This window comes from Diplotaxodon limnothrissa, linkage group LG3 (assembly GCF_057381915.1).
Source record: "Diplotaxodon limnothrissa isolate DT_005_m linkage group LG3, D_limnothrissa_male_GT1.1, whole genome shotgun sequence".
Classification (NCBI taxonomy): domain Eukaryota; kingdom Metazoa; phylum Chordata; class Actinopteri; order Cichliformes; family Cichlidae; genus Diplotaxodon; species Diplotaxodon limnothrissa.
The window spans coordinates 836402-861404 of record NC_140598.1 but is presented as its reverse complement, the minus strand read 5'-3'; the positions used below and the strand labels follow the sequence as shown (position 1 = coordinate 861404).

Below are 25003 nucleotides of genomic sequence, written 5' to 3'. Positions count from 1 at the left end.
GATTGAGTTCAGGGGGTCTATCCTTAATACTGGATATTAGGACACACACACACACACTGCATGGTTTGTTTTCTGTGTTGTAGTGTTTTCTAGCAGGACAGTTTTTCCTTTGTGCTACTGTTCTTGACCATTGAGGGCACATTTCCACACACTGGTCTCAGCTGTTCTCTTGTATGATTTTTTTTTTTGTTCTTTCTGAAATCTTGTGTTGATTGTAAATGAACTAGTTCTGAGCACTCATTCATACAAGGCTCTTTGAGACAGACAGTTGTTCTACATAAGTGCTTTCTATCTAACATTCACACTTTGGTGGATTCACTGGAGTTGTAGATGTTCAGTATGTTGCCCAAGGATATTTGACCTTCAATGGGGATCGAACCATGAACCTTCTGATTTGTCAATGACCTGCTCCACCTCCCGAGTTACAGCCGCCTCGTGTGTTAAACATCAGTGAAGCACATTTGTTCAATCGGTATGTTTTTACCACATGTCAGGGCAACAGGCTAACTGGGGTTCATAAAAATGTTTATTGAGTCCGCTCGTGTGATCTGTACTATTTCATAATCCTAAACACAACAGACAATAAAGTTTATTTAAACTTTATTTTTCCTTCACACAGTTTTAAAATAAAACAGAGACCTGTTAACATCATGAGTGTGGATGAGGAAGCTGCTGCAAGTCGCAAAATTTCAAATAAATACAGGCTCATGAGTGACCACATGGGGGTGCTGTTGGGCACTTTTTGATCTATTCAAAAATACATTGATCCTTCAGTCTGCTGTGTCTGAGCAAACACAGTAAAATCACAGCATTAGAAATATAATAAATCTGAATATTGCAGAAAAAGAAGAAGCTTTATTTCCACAGATGAAGGAGAGTTGTTATTCCCTCCTGTTGTACAGTTTATTTACAGACAGAATACTTTAGAATTTTATCTTAAATCTGAACTTCAAGTTAGCATGTGTGCTGTTTGAGCAGCATATTTCTGTCACACTCCAAAAAGACTAAAGTCCATTCTGGAGGCTGGAAAAATGTCTCCTTCATCAACTCAGCAGCAAATATGTTCTTGAAACAAAGCCCAGAGTCCTTCTGCCCTGAGCTGTAGAAGTTAACCATTAATTTTACCCTCTGACAGGATCAGAGCTCAGCTTTACTCCACCTGTCAGACTTCTTCATGTGTCTGTGTCACTTTGTAGGCTTTACATGTAAAGACAGCATCTGCATTAATGCTTCAGTAAAGCCTTTATTTAGATTCTGTGTGGAGCTGCACGACCAACATGTGACTTTACAGGAAGTCCCGACCTGCCCGGCTGCAGGTTCAGCTGATCAGAGTTTGACTTTCTGCGTGAAGGTCAAAGTTCAGTCATCACATGAGTATGTGACATGTCATAAAAGTGACTAGGTTACTTGTACAAACACTGATCTATATAGAATCAACCTTTATGTCTGTATTATTCTCTACATACAGACTGTAACACCGACCTGAAACTCTAAACTTGTCACTTAAGAACCAAATTTACACAGCAACGAGTTTATTTTATTTCTTAGCAAAGTTCACATTTTATTGCTGCTTTGCTGAAGTTTGGTTGAGTCGGGCTGTAAATGATCTGTGACACAGACACACCTTATTGACCCGTCTGCTCACATTTCCTCACAGGCTTTGATTTAACTCTGGATCAGCTGTGACATGGTCACAGTGGGGACTGTAGCCGTCAGCCTCATGTCCCGTCTGAAGCAGTGTGAGAGTGTCAGTAGATGATCAGCAGAGGAAAGTGAAGCTGCTGTGAGCTGATGTCCTGAAGGGCTTTTAAAGAGTCTCTGAGTTTGACAGGAACATGAAGATGTTTGTGGTGTTTGTGATCCTCCTGCACGGTAAGTACACCTTCCTCTCTCTGCTCTCATCATCAGCTTTTCTTTCATCTCTCTCTCTTTAATGTGTTGAAGTGCAGCAGGAGGAGATTTCCATCAAACACTGGATTCTGATTCAGATCAAACTAACAATCCAAAGCAGCAACTTTCAAATCTCTGGATTCTTCTTGGTGGCTTTCAGATGAGCTCGTGTAAGAGAGATTGATATAGTCTTGTCTTTCATAAAGAATTTATAAATAAATACATTTTTAAAGTCACAGTAGTTGTAGTTATTATGATTATTTAGATTAGAGGGTCAGAATGTTCTGATTGGTTGCTTTCTTCTTCAGAGAAGCCACAGCACTTAGTGTCATAGCCAGTGAGTCTGCAGGACTGTTAACAGGATAAGTGTGTGGGTGTGAGGTTTAGTGCTGTGCACTGTGTTTGCACACAACACTGTAGCAGCACACCAAGGCCACCCAACCCCACAGCAGAGGAAAAATCTTTTCTAATAATACAATTACAATTGTATTAAAATACATCTAACTGGATATTCAAACTTAATTTTGAAAAAGATTAATTCAAAGGAGTTAAAAACAGGATTGAATGGGAGGCAGTTTAGATCATCCTTATAAACCGCAGCTATAGAACTTGTAATTTGGTGGGCGAGGTTCTCTGAGGGGACAACAGTCCCTGGTTTTGTCAGGGTTCTTGGTTGACCCAGTGTTTTCATTATTGTCACGGTTTGGCAGGGCAAACCGTGGGGATGTGGGGAAAGGAGGACCCAGTCGCGGTACTCTGTGTCTAAGCAGTGCGTTTATTTATAGTGAATGAAACAATAACAGTAAATCCCCGTGCTCTCCCGTGACTCCCTGCTGCCCTCCGATGTTCCACGCTCCTCCTCCTTAAGTGCAAGAAAATGGACGGATGGTTTTTCAACATAAAAGCCTTTAACAGATGTTATAGAGATGCTGCTCTTTACTTGAGAATAACAGAGGCAGCCGTCAAGACACTGTATTCCAGTAGGCATACACTCACAGACTTTAACTGAGCTCAGACTGACGTGAAGTCTCACGCAATGATCCCACGTCGGTGGGAGCTCCATCGGTCTCCTAAATAGCTCCCCTGACGAGCCTGATCAGCAGCAGGTGTGTGTGGGGCTTCAGGCGTGGCCAATCCTCTAGGACCACGCCCATCAGGCCTGCAGGTTCTTGGCATCCACACACTCATATATACACACACATACCTACACACGCCTACACATACAATACGTGGAACACCGAACAGAAGCATAGACTTACAAATACATATCACAATAACAAGTCCATAACTGCACAGGGATCCTGGGTCGCTCACACCCAGGATCCCTGTGCAGTTGTATTTTCCAGATTCATGTCTTCACCGTGCCAGCCCTCTGTCTCAGTGTCATTAGTTCTAGTTCATGTATGTCAGATTATGTTCTGCTGTGTACTCACCGGTCTCTCATCCTCATCAGTCAGAGTATTTAAGTCCTCCGTTTCCTTCCATTCACGGTCTTGTCAGTCAGCCGTCTTGTGTTCTGTTTATCCCTGTTCTTTACAATAAACTCCATCAACCCTCAATGTGAGTCTAGCGTTTGGATCCTTTCCACATCCACACTGCGATTCCTGACAGGTTTGAGTCTCAGTGACAAAGAAAATGTCTAACCTTTGAGAGGTAACAAACTTTTTATGTATTAATGATTTGTTAGATAAAGCTTTACTGTTAAAAGGGGCAATAACTGCAGGAGAGACAGTTTAAGAGGAACAGGCCTACATCACACAGTAATTACATTAATGCCTCTGACAGAACATGATTTTCCAGGTGTCATTGCTGTAGGGTTAGATTAATATATGTGGACAGCATACTGGAATACTGACTCGTTTAAAAAGTTCACACAGTTTGAGGAATGATGTGAAATTGTACACAAAGGGAATGTTTTTGTTCCTGCAATAGTCGTGAGCCAACTATGTAGTTGGTGTAACTGTCTGAACGTTACATCTCTAAAACATGGAGCCGGCAGTGGACTGGAGATGATGCATTGCTTTCTGGTGTCCAGCACACTGTTCATGAGGTGCACAAAGTAAAGGTTTATGTTAATCAATCAATCAATCAAAGCTTTATTCGTCACATGCAGGTTGCCCTGCAGTGAAATGGGACCTCCCCCGACCTTACACATATAGCACAAACATTACATGGGGATACAGGTCAGAGATTGGTAGAATCAGAGAAAAAACATTGAAATGTACACTACAGTGGGGAAAGTACAAGAGGAAAAAGAGACCCCTACTCATGCTGTGCTTCCATGGTAGGACAGCATGAGAACAGGAAACAAAAAACTCCTTTGCACAAAAAAGCACATAAATGTCCACAGCACAACATTGTGAAGACATGACAAGCCACAGGGGTGGGTGGCGGGTGAGGAGTAATCCGAAGAAACACAGCAGCCACCCTGCACAGCGCTACCATTCCAGCGCGGCACACAGACCCGCCGTGTTCCCTCGCAGGAAACAAGCATCGAAGGCGTTGGAAAGGGAGGGGGGATGAGTGAGTGCCTATCAGTGTAAGTGTATGTGTGTGCGTGTCCATAGTTCAGCTGAGACAGTGTCCTTCGGCCTATCAGGCTAAGTAAACAGTCCTCCAACCAATCCAGGTGTCCTTGCATGGGATGGGAAGAATAGCCATAACACAGTCGTTATCAGGGAGTGATTGTTCGGCTCCAGCCTTGGGCCTGCAGCTGGCGCCGTTATGGGGGTCCGCAATGTTCATGTTGATTTTGTTAATTTCCATGCGAGCAGCCCAGGAGAATTTTCAGGCTGCTCTTTAACACTCCGACACTGGCCTCTCGATCTCCCGTTGGAGAGTCGCGAGGCTCCCCATGATGGTATCAAACTTCTGTTCCGTGGTGTTGTCATTCTTTTGATTCTGAGACCTCACAACTGCAGTGAGCCGTTCCGCGATGTATTCCAACTGTCGCTCAAGGGTGTCATTTTGAGCAGGCCCCTCTCCGATGTTTCCCCTCATACGCTCAATGGTGTTGTTTTGAGCCTTCACAGCAGCTGTAAGCGTCTCCAAGGTGTTGACCATATTACGTTCGTTGTGAGAGGTCGCGCCTCGTCCCGTCGCTTCGAATCCAGCGGGCAGCCTAGTGGGGGTTTGAACAGCCGGTTCCGCTCTCTTATTTCTCTGATAAAGCAGGGCTAAGCCAACTCCGATCAGCAAGAACCCTGTTATCATGGTTCCGAATAGGTAGATATCTTCAGCGTCCTCGATCGACAGTCCCACCAGGCACACGACCCTCCATGTCTGCCACCCGTCCATCGTGTATCCGGCAGGGAAAGTCCCTCCAGGGCACTCAGGCTCTCCCGAGCCCAGACTTCTTGTTAAAGGGTGTCAATAGCATTCAGAGACCAGTTGATCAAATCCATAATTCTCTTTTAGGTTTAGAGAACGACAGTGGGAGGCTATTCCAGGGAAAGTAATGCACACAAGACAAGACAAGGACATAGAGGCTAAGCAGGGAAGATAAGGGTGAGGAGGAGAGGAGAAAAGTGCGACCGCCTTCGCTGAGAGCTGAAGAAGAAATGTGAATCACTCTGCTTGTTCATGGTTTAGTTTGGACTGTTTTAGAGAAATAGATCATGAGATTCAGTTCCAAGTGAACATGAGGTTTCATTACAGTTCATCATGACAGCAAACTGTGTCATAGTGAACTCTACAGAGGGACCAGAAAACCTCCAAAACACTTAAAACAGATGAAGATGCAGCAGAGTTTAAAGGAAGTGCTTAGAAAATAAAGCAAAGACCAGGAAGAGTCACATTTACTGTGAACTCAGTAAAATACACTAAACTGAGGCTGGTTCATGACACACTCAGTTTAATCTGCCAGGTCCTCACAGATTAAATGTTCACATTTAATAAATAAATACATAAAATTTCAACGTCTGTCTGTAAAACTGGCATCTGTGTTCCTGCTGATAAATGTGGACTCTGAGACAAACCCACTGCATGCAGTTAATTTGTGTTTATGTGTCCTCAGTTTCCCAGCATGCCCTGGCTGTAGTGGTGGAGGTGAATGCAGGGGAAACATCTGTCCTGCTGTCCTGTCAGCACTCAGGTTTTATACCTGAGTACCCCACAGTGATGTGGACTCGCTCTGATCTTCATCCCAAATCTGTCCACCTACAACGAGAAGAAGGAGATGACGTTACAGGACAAAACCAGCGTTACAGCGGACGCACATCGATGAGGCCTGACGCCCTGGACACTTTAGACTTTAGCCTCACTCTGAGAAAACCACAACTGACTGACAGCGGCAGCTACACCTGCTCCATCAGTAATGGGAGAGAAGAAATGAGACTAAAAGACATACAGCTGAAGGTCAAAGGTCAGCAGTAAACTAATACACCTGCTGTAGATTCAGGCCATTAGTCAGTACTGTAGACAAAGATCAGAGGTCTAACTGAAGGCAATGGTTCCTATATTCCCACATAGCAGACACGTCTGGCCCCGATCCGGCATTAAGCTGGCACCTCTGACTGACTGGTGTCATGGCAGGGTGTATGTCAACCAGATGTGGGCCAGGTCTGGCAACTGTTTATGTTATTGTTGTAGTTAGAAGACCCAAATGCCATGTTGCAATACTATACTGCGATGGTAGCCAACGTTTCAAATGCAGGTTTGACAGGTTTGTGAGTGTACACTTTATCCAAAACCTAGTGAGGGTTTACTCATATTTGCCACTGGGTGCCATAGCTCAGGAGGTAGAGCAGGTCACCTACTGATCTGAAGGTTAGTGGTTTGATCCTGGGAAGACAGCTACATTTCTGGATGGGTAAACAATGCAGCCGTATGGGAGGTAAAGAACATGAAATTGTTCATAGCTAAAGCAAAGGTGGGTGCTACATAGCTAGCTTAAATTAAGTGCCATGTGTGAATCTTACGTTTGTTGACATTTACAATGTAGGTCCAGAAAAGTTCTGATAGTTCTAATTTGTCACATTAACATGGCATTATAACATTGAAGCTGACTGAGTATATTTACAGTGTCTGGTTAATAAATCCTACAGTTTAAATGAGCCGCACTGACAGTCAGGATCACTGCGTAATGTCTGAATGTGATGTCTTAGATATGCTGCTTAGTGAGGGTGGTGACACTCAAAGTTAAGCCGTTGAGAATCAATAATAATCAAAACAAAAAGTGATATTGATAATGGATCAGAATCACTAAATTCTAATTATTTCAAATCCCTGTAACTATTAGAAAAACAGAGTTAGAGAACATTGTTATGTGTGGTTACTGGTTACAGGACAGAGTCAGTGGTCTGGACTGTAGATACTCAGCTGTGCTTCAGTTACCATTAATATGACTGCTGCTGATTTTACAGCTGATACTGTGGTTTCTTGTCCTCGCAGAAGAGCAGGTGGAGGTGAAGGTGGACAAAAGCTCAGACTCTGTCATCCTGTCCTGCAAAACAACACCTGACCTGCCTGAGGACACCAGAGTGGAGTGGACTCACTCTGACCGAGAACTCATGATGGTCCATGTGTACTCAAACAGAAGTGACCACCTTAAGAACCAGGACGACCTTTACTGTGGTCGCACAAAGATGAACAAAGACCTGCTGAGAACTGGAGACCTCAGTCTGACCCTGAAACACCCCACAGAGAGAGACAGTGGAGGATACATCTGCACCATCTACAGGGACAAAGATATCCTGAGACAGAAAGTAGTGCTGCAGGTCAAAGGTCAGAGATGCAGACACAGGTCAGAGGTAGATTTATGTCAGATATCAGCATTCATGTCGTTATAGATTCTGTTTCTCCACAGAACCTGTTACAGGAAAAATGTTACTATGTTTCTTTACCTTCTTTTAAATGTGCAAGCATGCCCTTTTGTCTATGGTTAGATTAGTTTAGAATTATCTTTTTAGACTTTCTCAGCAAAGACATACTGTTTTGGGACATATTGTTTTAGATTGTTTTATCTCTCACAGCCTTCTCCCAGCTCTCTGCTGACGAGACTAGCGCCACATATGGAGTTGTTTATTTTATTTGTTTTGTATTTTCTTATCCTGTTCTCACTGTCTTTCCTATAAAAATTACCAAGCCACTGTGCATGGGGTGAGTTGTTCTTAGCAGCTCACCCGTGTACACGTTTGATAAAGAAAGTAACTTTGTCTCATTGTGTCTTTATTTCTCCTGGGTCTTTTACAGAGTTTTCCCCCAACAGAACCATTTCCATCCTGGGCCACAGTTCTCCTGGTTCTCTTGGGCCTCCTGGTTCTTATTGGGATTTCTGGAGGTCTCATATCTTATTTCCGGCACTATTTCATGTCAGGTGAGTGTCTCCTACTACACTACCCATAATGCCGATGGTTAGCAGGTGTCCTCTGGTGGCTCCTTGACTGTGGCTCACACAAACTTGTTCCAGAAGCTGAAAGAGTTGAGAGTTACAAACAGCTGATACAGAGAGCTGAAGAGAAACTTCCAGGTTTGTTCCAGAAGTCAGAAAACCTCCTTCAGACTCAGTCATTGATCAGTGAAACAGCTCCACAACATGACTTTACTAAACAGTGTGTGTGCTTCACTGCATTGATCTGACACAGAGGCTGCATGTGGACAAGCTGTTCTTCTTCTGTGGTGGTAAACAGCAGCTGACATGGAAACATGTGCTGACAGTAAATGTTGCAGCAGCTTCAGTAAATGTTCCTCCTTGAGTTGTGCTCAGTCATGTGGTGGAGAGCTTCAGATGTTCAGACACATGAGATCTTCATGGTTTCTGTGCTGATGTGTGTGAGACATGGCCGACTGTGGAGGCTCAGTCTGTCTGTTCTTCTTCATCCAACATGTCTGCAGCACTTTACAGGACGCTGCAGACTAGTTACCAAAGAACAAGTCAGGAACACATCAGGAACAAACTGAGACACAATCTGACTGAGACTAGAAGACAAGGAGGGACAGGGAGGTCATGTGACCATCACAGCTGCTGCTGACGTCATCATGTTGTCCTTTGTTGTTCTCTCAGGTTACAAGGTGAAGGTGAATTCAAGGGTGGAGTCTGTCCTGCTGCCCTGCAAAGCCACAGTTTGGCTGCCCAAAGACGCTATAGTGGAGTGGAAGGACAAATATAACAGGAAGGCTTACGTGTATCAGAACGGTTCTAACCAGCCTGAAAAAACACACCCAGATTTTAAAGCCAGAACCAAGATGAGGAAAAACCTGCTGAATCTCGGAGACTTCAGTCTGACCCTGAAATACCCGACAATCACAAACACCTACACCTGCACCGTCTATGACCGGAAGGGAAGCATCCTGATGGAGAAAGAAGTGGAGATGACAGTCAGAGGTTAGTGCTGTAGATACAGGTCAAAGGCCAGACGTCAGTAAATGGTAAACAGACTGGTCCTTATACAGTCCTTTTCACAATAACTAGAAGATGATTTCTAGCAGAAGTGTGAAAATCTCCACATCCTTTCTCCATGTTATCATCCAAAGCTGTGTGAAGTTTCAGAGCTCTGCAGCTAACAGAGACTTTCAGTTTGTAACGTCGTCTTCAGAACAACAGGTTTAAGAAAAAGAATAAATAAAGTAAAAGTGAAACTTTCCAATGGAAGGAAACAGAAAGGTGGAATAAACTGAGGTTATTTACCATATTTTATCATTACCAAGAGAGTTGGTTGAATTTCTCGATCTACCTATCTACCAGTTCCTACCCTCACCTATGGTTACGAGCTGTGAGTAGTGACTGAAAGAACGAGATTGCAGATACAAGCGGCAGAAATGGGCTTCCTCTGAAGGGTGGCTGGCTTCTCCCTTAGAGATAGGAGGAGCAGTTTAACCATCCAGGCAGGGCTCAAAGTAGAGCTGGTAGTCCAAAGGAGCCAGTTGAGGTGGTTTGGGCATCTGACATGTTCCCTCTAATTTTTCATGTGTCTGAGCGAACACACAAACTCCCTGAGCGTCCCTTGGACCACTGTGAGCGACATCAGACGTGTGCACTGTGGTCACACCAGCATCGAATCCATTCAAGTTACATGTTATTAAAATAATCAAATTACAGCATTTACATTTATGTTAGACTACTTTTAATTAACTGCTTTAGCTCACTTACAATGAAAATTAAAAAAAAGAAAATCTTGTTCATGACCTGTGTAGTATGTTAACACTATTATAAATAACTTTAACTCCTATTTTGAAAACACAACTTTCTTTTTTTCTTTTTTTTTCTTTTATAAAGCTCTGACTTGTATTATGAGTCTGTGGTCTGGGAGAGAGTCTGTAACTGTCTGCAAAATACAGTAAATAATGACCAATGCTGGGCAATTAATTATATAGTTACTTCTTCAAAAAGGTTACTGAGTTTTGCAAACAACAAAGTTTTTTGCAGCTGTTTACCTAAAAATGCAGTCAAGGCGTTTTTTTAAGCAAACATTTCAAACTATTTACAGAACAATCAGCTGTTCTGCATCAAATTTGTCTTTGCTCACAGGCAGACAGTGCTTTTGAGCGTTTTCCTTATAAAACGCCATTTTTACCGTTTCTTCCCGCAGTAAATATAAACAACGATAGTATTCAAGAAAAAAATAAACATTGCATATATGGTTTTACGTGGCCGATCAACACAATTTAAAAACTGGTATAAAGTCCACACTTTTTCCATCAATTGTTCCGTCTGTCCTGCTCACATCTCCAATGGTTGGACACGTTGTCATTAAGTGGCTTCACTCCACATCAGCCGCTTTGCTAAAACACCGGTGTCGGCACATAAGGACGCTGTCATAGCCTGTCAACCACGTTGATTAGCTGCGTATATACGAATGTGAATCGCATCATTGGCTGGACTATGGGATAAGGTGGCATCGTTCTAATCCCATACGGGAGCAGCCAGTCACTCACTGACTAACACTGCAAAACAGAATTGTTAAAGTTTTAATTTTAATTTCAATTCAGGTTAGATTTTTTTTTTGTGCGCAACGCTGATTTGCTGTGCGCAGAGACGTGTCAGCAGTGCACAATTGCAGACGTGCGCAGCTTAGAGGGAACATTGCTGACAAGGATGCCTCCTGGGCACCTCAGACCTAGAGAGATTATATCTCTCGGCTGGCCCTGGAATGCTTTGGTGTTCCCCCAGACAAGCTCGAGGAGGTGGCTGGGGATAGGGAGGTCTGGGCTTCTCTGCTGATGCCCCCTGGTCCTGGATAAGTAGAAGAAGATAGATGGATAATTTTTTTATGTTTCACTTCATGCAGTTAAAGAAAATGTACTCCGTTCTGCTGCTGATGTCTGTACAGCTCATGTTGTGTTCTGTTGTCCTCTCAGTCCCCCAGGTGGAGGTGGATTCAGGGGTGGAGTCTGTCCAGCTGCCCTGCAAAACCTCTTCAAAACTTGACTTACCTGACAATGCTACTATTGAGTGGACAAACATGTACAATACAAAGGTCCACATGTATAAGAACGGCTCTGACCAGCCTGAAGAACAGCACCAGCGTTACAGAGACCGAACGAAGATGAATGAAGACCTGCTGAAAACTGGAGAATTCAGTCTGATCCTGAAACACCCCACAGATGGAAACACAGGTATCTACACCTGCACCGTCTACAGCAGGGAGGGAAACATCCTGCTGAAGAGAAAAGTGGAGCTGAAAGTCAGAGGTCAGTGCTGTAGATACAGGTCAAAGGTCAGAGGCTAGCTGTAACCTACATTTGAGGGTTTTTTTTATATTTTTAATTTTCTTATGTTAAGTTTGTGATAATATTAAATTCTTCTGTTATGATTATTAGTTAGGATTTAGTTGAGTTTATGTCTAGTTCAGTGGTCCTAAAATTGTGTGGTGCGCCCCCACTGGTGGGGTGCAGACTTCTGACAGGTGGGGCGCAAGTTACCTGGTAGAAAAGTCATGTGGAACAAATGTTTAACATCGGAATCCCTTTGAGGGCAGAATAAAGAGATTTGCGGCAGTTACAATAATAACATTCACATCCACTAAAAAGCTGCAACTGTCAACAGCGGCAACAAAGAAGTGTACGTCCACATGTTGAAGCGAATGGATGGATGGATGGATAGATGGAGTTTATTATCTAAAGAAATTTGCAGCTAGGCTTTTCTGTCATTGTTTTGTTTAGATGGTTTCTTCTATGTCTCCTGATTTATGAGTATTTCCCTGTCCTTTGTGTAATCTGCCCTTTAAAGTGAAAACATGTAAAGTGAAACATGCTGAAATTAACGGCAGCATTTTTCCACATTTAGCTCAAAACATTACAATGTTTAACATTTAGATTTAGATTTAAATATGACATTTTGATTTAACATTTAATATTTAGATTTAACATTTAAAATTGTGTTTCACATATGAAAAGTTTCAAATATTTTACTAAATGTTGTAAAAAATGACTCAAAAATGATGTTTTTGTAAGGTTTTGAGCTCCTTGTTCTAATTGTCAAACTTATGTTATCATGTCTACATCTCTCCATGTTTCCTGTTTTATTTTGATGTGTCAAAGTGGTGCTTCCAGTTTTACTTACTTTTCCCTGTGGCATCATGATCATTGGTGTCAGCTGTGTATCCCCTGGCGTTTCCACTTCCCTCATTACCCTCTTCTGTATTTATGTCTCCTTCTGTTCTTTGTCAGGTTGTCCATCTCTCTTCATGTCAAGTCACGGCTCAGTGTTATCGCTTCCTGAGGTTCATGTTTGGATTATTTCTTAGTTACGTTGTTGCATGTTCCTCTTCAGTTTCATGTTCAAGTCTCTCGTCATTGTTTTCATAGTTAGCTTAGTTCTATCCCAGTTTAGGTTTCAGTTTCGTTTTACCCTTGTTTCGCCTCACCTTCTTTTTTCAAGGTTTTTTTTTAAATCAGCCATAATAAAGGCTCGCTTTATGTTTAAACACCAGTTTATTTCTCCCATGTCCGCATTTTGTGTCCATTCCAAAAACACACCAGTGTTCCCCGCCGTTACAATACAACCCGACCATGTCGAATCTAGCAACACACCAAAGGGAAATTATTCAGATGGTGGAACAGGTATGCAGCAAGTGGTTGAAGCACTTCGGAAAAGTTGTTTAATTGGTGTAGCATCTGTTATGGGTTCAAATATTGAGGGTGAGCACAAAAACAACAATTGGCCCAGAAGAGTCGGTCAAACAATGATTTTAATGAACACACGCGTGGGGAGATGAACACTGCATACACCAGCATCGATCTCCGCCCAGTGATACACAAGCAGTTGTTTTTATAACACCAGGGTATTATTTATGACGCCCCCTCATGCGTCAAAGCAGATACAATACATGCATAAGTTTCAAAACCACAAATGTTCTGTTGACGACTTTTGACCCATTTAAAAGGACATCTTCTCTGTCTCGAGGCCAGGTGCTTCCTATAACTCTCGCTTATCTCCTGGAACAAACTGTCCCTTAGGCAGACACAATTTTGCAATCACAAGCTTTTGCAAACTATTATTTGAACTCTTACCTAAACATGAGTCTAACTACTGTTTGTGTGTGTCTGTCTCGACCTCAAAATGCACTCGGCCTCACCCCGCCCGTTGGCGCTTCTGACCTTTTACCAGACAGAAGCTCTCTGTGATAGGTGTAATAATCATAACTATCATAACTATCTATTGAATAAATGCTTTGATGAAATGATAATTAATGTAATGGTAATGATGGTTAGGAATAGTAGCAGTAAAATATTTCCCTGATCTCCACACATCTCTACTGTCATCTCCACTTCAGTTGGACCTCCTGTTGCCTGCCTCTTTTCTGGCGAGGATGTGGGCAGAGTTGGCTGCCATGTCACCCTCGGCTCCGGGGGGCGGCTGCTTCACCTACGGCCGCTCAGCCCCCCAAACTGTTTCATCACGGACTCTGGTGCCTTTGGCCTCTGGGTTGGCTGCCAAAAGGAGAGCTTACAGGCTTTTGTGCCATTAGCGACCCCCAGAACTGTATAATTATGGACCCTTGCGCAGTTGATGGCTGCTGAGGTCATCTGATTGTAAGTGGGTATTGAGGCATCTGGGTAAGATCTCAGACTGCATTATAGATGGAAGACAGCCCCGCCCTCTGTTCAAAGATGGTGGCTCACAGTGGACATAGATGGCTTCTTTCACTCCTCTTTCAAACCATCTGTCCTCTCTGTCCAAAATGTGAACATTGGCATCCTCGAAAGAGTGACCTTTAACCTTTAGATGCAGATGGACAGCTGAGTCTTGTCCTGTGGAGGTGGCTCTTCTGTGTTGTGCCATGCGCTTGTGAAGTGGCTGTTTGGTCTCTCCAATGTAGAGGTCTGGGCATTCCTCGCTGCACTGTACAGCATACACCACATTGTTAAGTTTGTCTTTGGGATGAACCAGTTTGTGTCTGAGTGTGTTGCTGGGTCTGAAGTACACTGGGATGTCGTGCTTGGAGAAGACTCTCCTGAGTTTTTCTGATAAACCTGCTAAATAAGGGATGACAGCAAACTTTGTTGTGAAGCAGCACATGGACAGAAACATCACAGCACCATCAGAATCTGATCATCTCTACAAGCTTAAAGAGCTGCTTTGACCTTCTGCTCTGATCTGCTTCTGTCCTTCAGCCTTATCTACAACTCTGAACACCTGCTGCTGCTGTCTATAAAGGTAATGTTGTTTGTTTTCCTCTCAGACTGTGTGGTGGAGGTGGAGGAGGGGGGGAAGCCTGTCCAGCTGCCCTTCAAAACCACAGGAAACCTGCCTGAAGATGCCACAGTAGAGTGGGAATACTGTGAACATGAATACAGGAAGGTCCACGTGTATGAGAACGGCTCTGACCAGCCTGGCAAACAGGACGAGGTTTACAGAGGCCGAACATCAATGAATGAAGACCCTCTAAAAACTGGAGACCTCAGTCTGACACTGCAAGAGCCCACAGATGAAGACAGTGGGAGATACAGATGTGAAGTCAAGCATGGCTGTCAAATTCTCAGAACGAAAATGCTGTTTCTCAAAGGTTAGATTGTTTGTTTGATGTGTGTGTGAGAGTGAGTGTGTGTCACAATACAAAATTCAGAAGAATAGTGTCTGACTGTCCTGTGTCTCCTCTGCAGGGAGAGTTCAGGTCCAGGATCAAACAGGGGACATCAGGAACAGAAGCAGCTCCATTGATCCGACTCTGATGGCTGATCAATCAGCTTGATCTGTGTGTTTGGTTAAGAGTGACGTTACTGTGGAGCTTGTTGATCAATCAGAAGATGAAGAAGAGTATCAAGTTTACAGCTGATCTGCATGCTGGAAGTATTTGGAAGAAAAGCCTGGCTGACTGTTTATGAATGTTTAAAAACAAATAGAATGTTTCATTGATTAGTTATTGGTTCCGGCGGTTGATAGTCCTATTAATAGGCTTCAACTTCTGAGACCCTCAATTAGATAAGTGCAAGAAAATGGACGGATGGTTTTTCAACATAAAAGCCTTTAACAGATGTTATGGAGATGCTGCTCTTTACTTGAACTTGTTGTTGAACTTCCACCTTGAGAACTCCAGCAGTGGTGGGATGGGGAATTTTAAGGCTTCTTCCAGCTAACCTTTTTGCAGGAAAAGCATCATATTTTGATATTTTTTCTCCATGTAATCAGTCAGCAAGTTGTACTTTATTATACAGCAGAAAGAGAACTGTTTTTTGTGTTAGTTCAGTTTTCCAGACGAATTTATCTATTCTCACTTAAATTCACTGAAGCTTGTCTAAGAGCAAAACACGAGACTGATTTATTGATTTTATAAATGGAGGCCTCTGTGATCATTTACACTGAAACCCTCTTAACTAAAACATTTACAGAAATTGTTGTCAGTAGATTTGTTCTTAAACTTGGAGATATTTCAGAATCAGTAGTCTTCCTTTGCTGCTGCCACGTCAGGTTGAATGGTTCTCAATGTTTCTCTCCCCACACATCCTCCCTATGGAACAATAGAGCAGTAACGCTGAATAGAAACTGGTTTGAGGGGTGATGTATTGTTTGTGACTGACTCACTGAACTCTGAAGCTAATCTGTCAGATTAGCTGAATCTGCTTTTAATAAAATATAAAATAAGTTGTACAGAACAAGAATACAGGCAGGTGTCTTAGGCCACTGACACTGGCACTAAGGCAGTTAATCTGTAACAGCACCTTACAGGGAGTGCAGAATTATTAGGCAAGTTGTATTTTTGAGGAATAATGTTATTATAGAACAACAACCATGTTCTCAATGAACCCAAAAAACTCATTAATATCAAAGCTGAATGTTTTTGGAAGTAGTTTCTAGTTTGTTTTTAGTTTTAGCTATTTTAGGGGGATATCTGTGTGTGCAGGTGACTATTACTGTGCATAATTATTAGGCAACTTAACAAAAACAAATATATACCCATTTCAATTATTTATTTTTACCAGTGAAACCAATATAACATCTCCACATTCACAAATATACATTTCTGACATTCAAAAACAAAACAAAAACAAATCAGCGACCAATATAGCCACCTTTCTTTGCAAGGACACTCAAAAGCCTGCCATCCATGGATTCTGTCAGTGTTTTGATCTGTTCACCATCAACATTGCGTGCAGCAGCAACCACAGCCTCCCAGACACTGTTCAGAGAGGTGTACTGTTTTCCCTCCTTGTAAATCTCACATTTGATGATGGACCACAGGTTCTCAATGGGGTTCAGATCAGGTGAACAAGGTGGCCATGTCATTAGTTTGTCTTCTTTTATACCCTTTCTTGCCAGCCACGCTGTGGAGTACTTGGACGCGTGTGATGGAGCATTGTCCTGCATGAAAATCATGTTTTTCTTGAAGGATGCAGACTTCTTCCTGTACCACTGCTTGAAGAAGGTGTCTTCCAGAAACTGGCAGTAGGACTGGGAGTTGAGCTTGACTCCATCCTCAACCCGAAAAGGCCCCACAAGCTCATCTTTGATGATACCAGCCCAAACCAGTACTCCACCTCCACCTTGCTGGCGTCTGAGTCGGACTGGAGCTCTCTGCCCTTTACCAATCCAGCCACGGGCCCATCCATCTGGCCCATCAAGACTCACTCTCATTTCATCAGTCCATAAAACCTTAGAAAAATCAGTCTTGAGATATTTCTTGGCCCAGTCTTGACGTTTCAGCTTGTGTGTCTTGTTCAGTGGTGGTCGTCTTTCAGCCTTTCTTACCTTGGCCATGTCTCTGAGTATTGCACACCTTGTGCTTTTGGGCACTCCAGTGATGTTGCAGCTCTGAAATATGGCCAAACTGGTGGCAAGTGGCATCTTGGCAGCTGCCCGCTTGACTTTTCTCAGTTCATGGGCAGTTATTTTGCGCCTTGGTTTTTCCACACGCCTCTTGCGACCCTGTTGACTATTTTGAATGAAACACTTGATTGTTCGATGATCACGCTTCAGAAGCTTTGCAATTTTGAGACTGCTGCATCCCTCTGCAAGATATCTCACTACTTTTGACTTTTCTGAGCCTGTCAAGTCCTTCTTTTGACCCATTTTGCCAAAGGAAAGGACGTTGCCTAATAATTATGCACACCTGATATAGGGTGTTGATGTCATTAGACCACACCCCTTCTCATTACAGAGATGCACATCACCTAATATGCTTAATTGGTAGTAGGCTTTCGAGCCTATACAGCTCGGAGTAAGACAACATGCATGAAGAGGATGATGTGGACAAAATACTCATTTGCCTAATAATTCTGCACTCCCTGTATATTCAGATGTGAAACTGTTGCCAAATTAAAAAAATATATATGAAAAAGCTTTTTCTAAATGTGTTTCACCCATTTCTCCAAAAATTAAGGAAATGCATGTAAAGTTGATTTATTATATTTACCCAGTTTTAGTATTTCTTAAAACAAGACTCAAAGTTGAGGTGGACCCGTGTTACTTTTGTGATTGAGCTTGTGAAACATTACAACTCTCGATCGTGGCTCAAGAGTTGGGAGGTATCCTTGTAATCCGAAGGTTGCCGGTTCGAGCCCCGGCTTGGACAGTCTCGGTCGTTGTGTCCTTGGACAAGACACTTCACCCGTTGCCTACTGGTGGTGGTTAGAGGGCCCGGTGGCGCCAGTGTCCGGCAGCCTCGCCTCTCTCAGTGCGCCCCAGGGCGGCTGTGCCAACAATGTAGCTGCCATCACCAGTGTGTGAATGGGTGGATGACTGGTTGTGTAAAGCGCTTTGGGGTCCTTAGGGACTAGAAAAGCGCTATACAAACACAGGCCATTTACCATTTATTTTTCTCTTGAACTGATTCAACCAAATTCAGTTAGACATAAACAGCTGTGTAACACTCAAGTTTGACAGCATCCCTCATTTTGATATCTTTGTCCACATGTAACTTTCTGAAGCTTATATTTTAAAAAAGGCTTCATTACTCGAGGTTTTCTAACATAGTCCTCTTTAGTGACATCTGGTGGACAGAATTTGAACAGCAGCTTGAATCTATCATGACTGCCCACTCTTTAGAGCTGAGACTGTGACACGTGTCAGTTCTAAAAAAAAGAAAAGAAAATTGGCATGTGAATGAATTAAGTCTTTATTTGGCAGTTGCAGTTGCCTACAGGTGAAATTGACCTTTTCTGACCATATATACAATACAAAAACATCACATTGTCTATTTGATTAATAATTTTAGTCTGTACACTGTCCCTGGTGTGTTCTCCTTTGCTTGTGACCTCACAATATTTGAAAACATAATAGATAGAAAAAATAATTAAATGAAGCCCTATACAACAGTCATATAATAGGTTAGGGGTGATCGTGGCTCTAGAGTTGGGTGTTCGTCTTGTAATCGGAAGGTTGCCTGTCTGAGCCCCGGCTCGGACAGTCTTGGTCGTTGTGTCCTTGGGCAAGACACTTCACCTACTGGTGTTGGCCAGAGGGGCCGATGGTGCGATATGGCAGCCTCACTTCTGTCAGTCTGCCCCAGGGCAGCTGTGGCTACAACTGTAGCTGCCTCCACCAGTGTGTGAATGAATAGTGGAATTGTAAAGCGCTTTGAGGGGTCCTGAAACGCACTATATAAATGGAATCCATTATTTTTATTAGTGTGTTTGTGCTGTGTGGTTTACCTTTGAGCAGGAAGATTTAAATATATTTCATAGCTTATATGTATTTTTCATAGATGGTTTTGACCTGGGGGAATAATAACTTATAAACCTGTAAAATATAAACATAATAGATATAATGTTATTATATTTTATGTTTATTTATGAACAGGCAGAACACTTACTCCATGTCTCATTATCTCACACTGGTTCACTCTCTCTCACATAAAATCCCCACCAATGATTCAATGATTCACTTCCTTATGAGCCACCGAATCAGGTACTGAAGCAGTGACTGAATGAAGCTTCAGATGTTTCAGACATTTGGCCTTTTTAATGCTGCTACAGACTGATTGATCTGGGTTTGATACCCACTGTGGGAGAGGTGGGTCACAGAAACATGTTCTGCTTGCATGCTAGTCAAGTGATGCTTAAAGCTTGTGTTTACCCTTCAGGAGAAAGATTGTTTCATTCCTGTGGGAAACTCTTAGTGGACTGTGTGGGTCCCTGACCTGCAGACAGGTTCCTGAAAGACAGGCACACACTAAAGTAGGAGGAAGGTTCCTTCTGAGGTAACCTGCTCAGCAAGCGTATGAGTTGTTTGAATTCACAGATCACCAAGCTGCTGCTTTGTCGGGGGGATTTTTAAAAGCTGGGCCGAGAATGTTCAACATTGGAGGTTGTGGGTGTGTTATGGTGGTTTAACCATAATCGCATCTCAGAGGAAGACGAAGGTTGTTCCAGTCTGAGCGTCTGTTCAGTTTGAGGCCTGTGATTGGTCAGCTGTTAGGAAGCAACATAACTTCCTGTTTTGACCTTCAGCTGCTGACTCAGCTCAATCCACCCATCCTCACACTGACGGCCACATTTCTGGGCAGCAAGCTTTGAAATGTTAATAAGGAGGCAACAAGACAAAGAAGACCAAGGATGAAGGAGGGAGGAGTTAAAGGAGGAATAAAAACTGGATTCACTGTTCAGATTGTAGATAATTCGAGATATTTATTTTTGTATCAGCCTTCACATCCACAATCATCTCCTCATAAAAACTGTAAAAACATATTCATATCATAAACTGTGAAATCAAAGTAATAAAAAAAAACAATGAGGAAGTTTTAGCATTCATTCCACATTATAATCAGTGACTTTCCTTTTTGTCACTGACTCATTTATCACTATAAACTCAATAATGGTCAGATAATGAGCTCCATATTAACTATTCAGTAACCACTGCACATCTGTTCAATTGTCACGTGTCTGTCTTTGCTGAATCCTTTACAAGCACTCTTAAAGAAAACAAACATTAGCCAAACACACGGTTCATCCTGGTGGTCAGGCGTCGGTCATGCAGATTCCAGGGGTGCTGTAAAAGGTCATAAAGTTAACACTCTGCTGTAAAAAGAAGTAACACTGGTTTCAAACACAGTATGTGTCACACTGTATTCACTTCTCCCCTGTAATTTCAACATTTTTTCAACAACACAGTGTACCTTCATCACCAACACACAGCCTGTAACCAGTTTTCTTCACACACAAACCCAGTAATTCTGTGGTAGAAAAACGTGAAGTTATGTCACGCTGTAAATCACATGATCAAATCACATGATTAGCCCTCTGCTGTAGAAAAGTAACGTAAATGTTAGCGCTGCGCAGCTGTATACACACTTTTTCACAGTGACCTCTGTGAGCAACACAATGTAGTGAATAACACACCCATGGTAAATTAAAAAACACCCAGAAAAATTACAACTAAAAAGGTTCAATTTGCAGAGTTCACATAGTCATGTGACCCATGTGACCCAAGTTTCTCTGGTCTCCTCCTGCTCCTGCAACAATAGACAAACACAGAGACACATCCACCCTTTTGTCATGTCTCGGTGGTGGTTAACCTTGCATAGTGGTGTTAAGTCAGTCAAGTCTTGTGAGCTTTTATCAGCTTTTACCAGGCAGTCAGTTCCCCATTTTTTTTTCAGTCATTATTCATTCATTGATTCTTTCTTTGCTGATAGCAGAAATTATCGCTGCATTTCGTTTCCACCCTCAGCAAAACGATGACATTTCAAAAAGAAAAAGAATTTAGACTGGATTGCCTCGTTGAATCCTTTTAGACAGGGACTCGCTTTCTAATTGTCCCAATAAGTGACTTTCTCCTGAGCACATTTTAATTTTGGAGAAACTCACTTTGCAACGGTTCACAACAACATGTTGTGTAGTTCTTCCTATTCAAAGTTCAGATCTGCTTAGATGACAGAAAAATGATCAAACAAAACTTTCAGTGCACCATGAAAGTAACAAAATAAAAAGGAAAAAAGAAAAGAAATAAAGGCCTTGTTAAATCATGACATGTGCTCCTCGTCTCCCAGGACAGTAAATCATACCAAACCTAATTGGCAGGCTCAACTTTGTAACAAACGACAAATCATCAGCCAGATTAATCTCAAAGCATTCATCCAATCAGCCACACACAACATACAGCATAACCCTGTTGTCTTATCACATATTGAGTCTCTTCTCCTGTAATGTTAAAACTTCACACACATCAGAAACTCAACAATCACTCATTCAAGACCTCTCATCAGCACTCTGTTTTCTCCTCTATGATGCAACCATCTGTCCTCCTATAATATTCAGTCCACTAGTCTATGTATCACTTTCATCTTACTAGCAATGTTGGGCAAGGTACTTTGAACAAGTAATTAGTTATAGTTACTAGTTACTTCTTCAAAAAATTTACTGAGTTAGTAACTGAGTTACAATATTCTAAAAGTAATTAATTACTTGAAAAGTAACTATTGCGTTACTTTAAAAAAAAACATTTAACCCTCTGGGGTCCAGAGTATAATTGGCCATTTTTAACTAGTTTTGATTTTCCCTCCACATTTCACCTTTAAAAACTATTTATTTGCCTTGTTTGGTATCATCCTTTTCAGCACAACCTCACGTGTCTGAATTTACAGATATGTTTTCATTTTGACAAACTGTATTAACACAATTGATCTAAAATCAGACAAAAAACATAAAATCAGAGTAGAAAAAGTTTATTTTTTACTGTAACAACCACAAACATGTTTAATGATCATATTTCAGAACTTTAAATGCAAATATAAATTGTCAATTTTAAAATCGTATGCACAAGTTTTGCAAACAACAAAGTTATTTGCAACTATTTACCTTGATTTTTTTTAATAACCATTTCAAACTATTTACAGAACAATCAGCTGTTCTGCATTCAATAAGATGCCACACAAATTATTTGTGCCACTCCAAAAAAATAATTTCTGTCCACTATAAAGGAAACATCACAGCCTGATACCTGCAGGTCTGACAGCAGCAGGTGTATCACTCCTGTTTCTACCTGGAGACAACAGCCGCCTCATTGTTCTGACACACAACACAAAACTATCCACAAGACAACACATTAACTACACCGAACATGCTAAACGTCACAAATCTCTCACATCTCAAAACTCGCTCTCCCTCTTTTTCTGCTGTCTCTCTCTCTCTCCTAAAACTTCCCCTGTTTTTTTGTTTTTGTTTTTTCTCTCATAAGCAGAGAGTGCTTGCTGCACTGTCCTTAGACAGTAAACGTGACGAAACTATTGAGGAAAAACGCCGCGTATATATTGTTTATCATGACTCTGGTTTTACGTGGCCTATCAACACAATTTATAAACTGGTATATGTCACCTTGTTGCTTTGTCTTTAAGTGGTCATGTGATTGTCTTACCACGACTACTTTATTCTTCCTCAGTCAAACAGCAGCACTCATGCGATTGTTTTGCCCCCTTAGCTCCAGGTGTTGTGCTAGACAGTGATCGTGATCACCGTCCGCGGGAGCGCGCAGCTGCTTAAAGCTGTAGCGCCCAGATTACTTATGTAGTCAGCTACTTCTGTGCAGCTGATATAAGATGCAGTAACACAGCTTCAACTGTCTGTTTGTTGAAAAATAGTAACGGACCGCGTTTTCTTGTTAGCAACTGTAACGGTGTTGTAACGATAGGAATAGTAATTAGTTAGATTACTCGTTACTGAAAAAAGTAACGCCGTTACGTTTCCATCACTGCTTACTAGTGACTTGGACAAGATGAATCTCATTCTTAGACGCTGTCTGGTCTTCACGAGTTTCATTGCATGTGTATGTAGGGTTAGTATGGGTAATGCATTTTCTGTTTGTGTGTGTTTTTTGTGTACCTTTCTCGTTTTGTAGTCCAGACTCAATTCTCAATTTTCCCACTTAAAGCAGTTTCCTTTTCCCAGGATTGCTAACCCAAATTTTGATTTCCCACACTAAACAAACAGCCTTCCTCTGTGTCCTCACCTGCTGCTCTCACTCCATTCTTCTCTCCCACTTTGCAGTCAAATGGCAGTCAGTTCTCTTCAGCTTTGTCCTGGGTCATCCTCACTGTCTCATCTTGCCATTTCACTCCAAAAGTGGCAAATGTCACTCAGACAGTCTCCTCAAAAGTCATCTTCACACACAGTGAAGTTGCAACTTGCTGAAAACACATCTCCATCCATCCATGTTGATGGGTTTTCTTTCTCTCTGATGCTGTTTGCACACACTGCTGCTGGACCTCTCTGCTCAGGACTCTGCTGTTGTCTCTTGGGCTGCTTTCAACTGTTTATGTGCAGTGCTTCTGGAACTGCACTCCTTGTCTTCAGGCAGAGGTTAACTTCCATGGAGCTTATTGTCTCAGGGTGAGGAACACATGGGAGTTAAGCTGTAAACACCACTCAGCCAAAAGCTCGGCCTCAGTGTTTCCTAATGATGTTAAACCTATAATTTTCCTCCCGACTGCTGCATGTGGAAAATTGATTCAGGTCTGCTTTTCACCTGAAGTGACAAACTAAGACATTTTCACTGTTCTCATCACTGCTTAAACAACACACATCTCTCTCTCTGTTTTTGAACTCTCCTTTCTTAAAAACAGAAAGAGGGATTGCAGTTGTTTCAGGCTGAGAAACATCAAACACCCTTCATTTATCATTCATATTTCATCAACACAAATCTTTTTTATTTCTTTTGTGGCCACTGGGTTAGAAAGTGACCTGCAGAATCATCTCTTCCCCAGTTCACACACATACTTTCACACCTGTCTGTGGCTCACACACAGTGACATCAGACACAATCACCTGCTTTTGGCCAAAACAAAAAACATGATGCTGATGTTACAAAGGTCTCACACACAGGAATCAGGATGCAGAAAAGCTGTTGCCCATCTGAGGTATGAGGACAAAACTGAACTCTCAGATAAGATAAGATAAGATAAGATAAGATAGAACTTTATTAATCCCTCGGGTGGGTTCCTCTGGGAAATTCGGTTTCCAAAAGCACAGCACCGACAGAAGTTACAGTTACAGAATGTTATATATATATATATATACACACACACACATACACACACACACACACACACATATATAAATACAGAGACAAATATAAATAAAATATACAAAGGGGATAAATAGAATAAATAGGAATAAAAATAAAAATACAAGTGAATTGCACATTTCAAGTATTGAGGTCTATTGCACCATTGACTATTTACAAAAAGTATTGCACAAAAGGTATTGCACATACCTAATTTTTCATATTAATGTACAGAATTCACCTGCTTGCTGCTACTACTGCACATTCACCCAGTGTATATACTATATATATATATATATATATATATATATATATATATATATATAGTATATATATATATATATATATAATGTTCCTCCTCTACACCCCCCCCCCCCCCAATTTTTGCACATGTCGAGGAGCGTGTCAGGCTACATTTCACTGTGTGTTATACTTGTATAACTATGCATGTGACAAATAAAGAACCTTGAACCTTGAACCTTGAACCACAGTGAGGTGAAGAGGCACTACAGCTTAGTTGTTCCCCCCTCCTTTGTCCTCCTGTTTCCCCTCCCTCTCCCCTCCAGAGAGGAGTTAAACAGTTTGATGGCGTGTGGGACAAAGGAGTTTTTAAGTCTGTTAGTTCTTGTCTTTGGGAGAAGCAACCTGTCACTGAACAGACTCTTCTGATTGTTTATGGCCGTGTGCAGAGGATGCCCAGCATTGTCCATAATGTCCATCAGTTTTTTTAGTGTCCTTTTC

General features: G+C 41.9%; 1 protein-coding gene across 2 annotated transcripts in view; it reads left to right on the top strand.

The window, feature by feature from the left end:
- Positions 1-1694: 1694 nt before the first annotated feature.
- LOC146634222 (uncharacterized) overlaps positions 1695-25003 on the top strand; it is a 61826-nt gene continuing 38517 nt past the window's right edge. The window contains exons 1-8 of one of the 2 annotated variants that reach the window (XM_085375528.1): positions 1695-1872; positions 5906-6253; positions 7282-7614; positions 8099-8206; positions 8894-9214; positions 11188-11520; positions 14514-14837; positions 14935-15023. In XM_085375528.1, the coding sequence (XP_085231654.1) occupies positions 1836-1872; positions 5906-6253; positions 7282-7614; positions 8099-8206; positions 8894-9214; positions 11188-11520; positions 14514-14837; positions 14935-15023 (1893 nt within the window). In that variant the 5' untranslated portion in view covers positions 1695-1835. Of the gene's footprint in view, positions 1873-5905; positions 6254-7281; positions 7615-8098; positions 8207-8893; positions 9215-11187; positions 11521-14513; positions 14838-14934; positions 15024-25003 lie in introns of those variants that run through there. The other variant, XM_085375524.1, reaches the window with a different exon arrangement.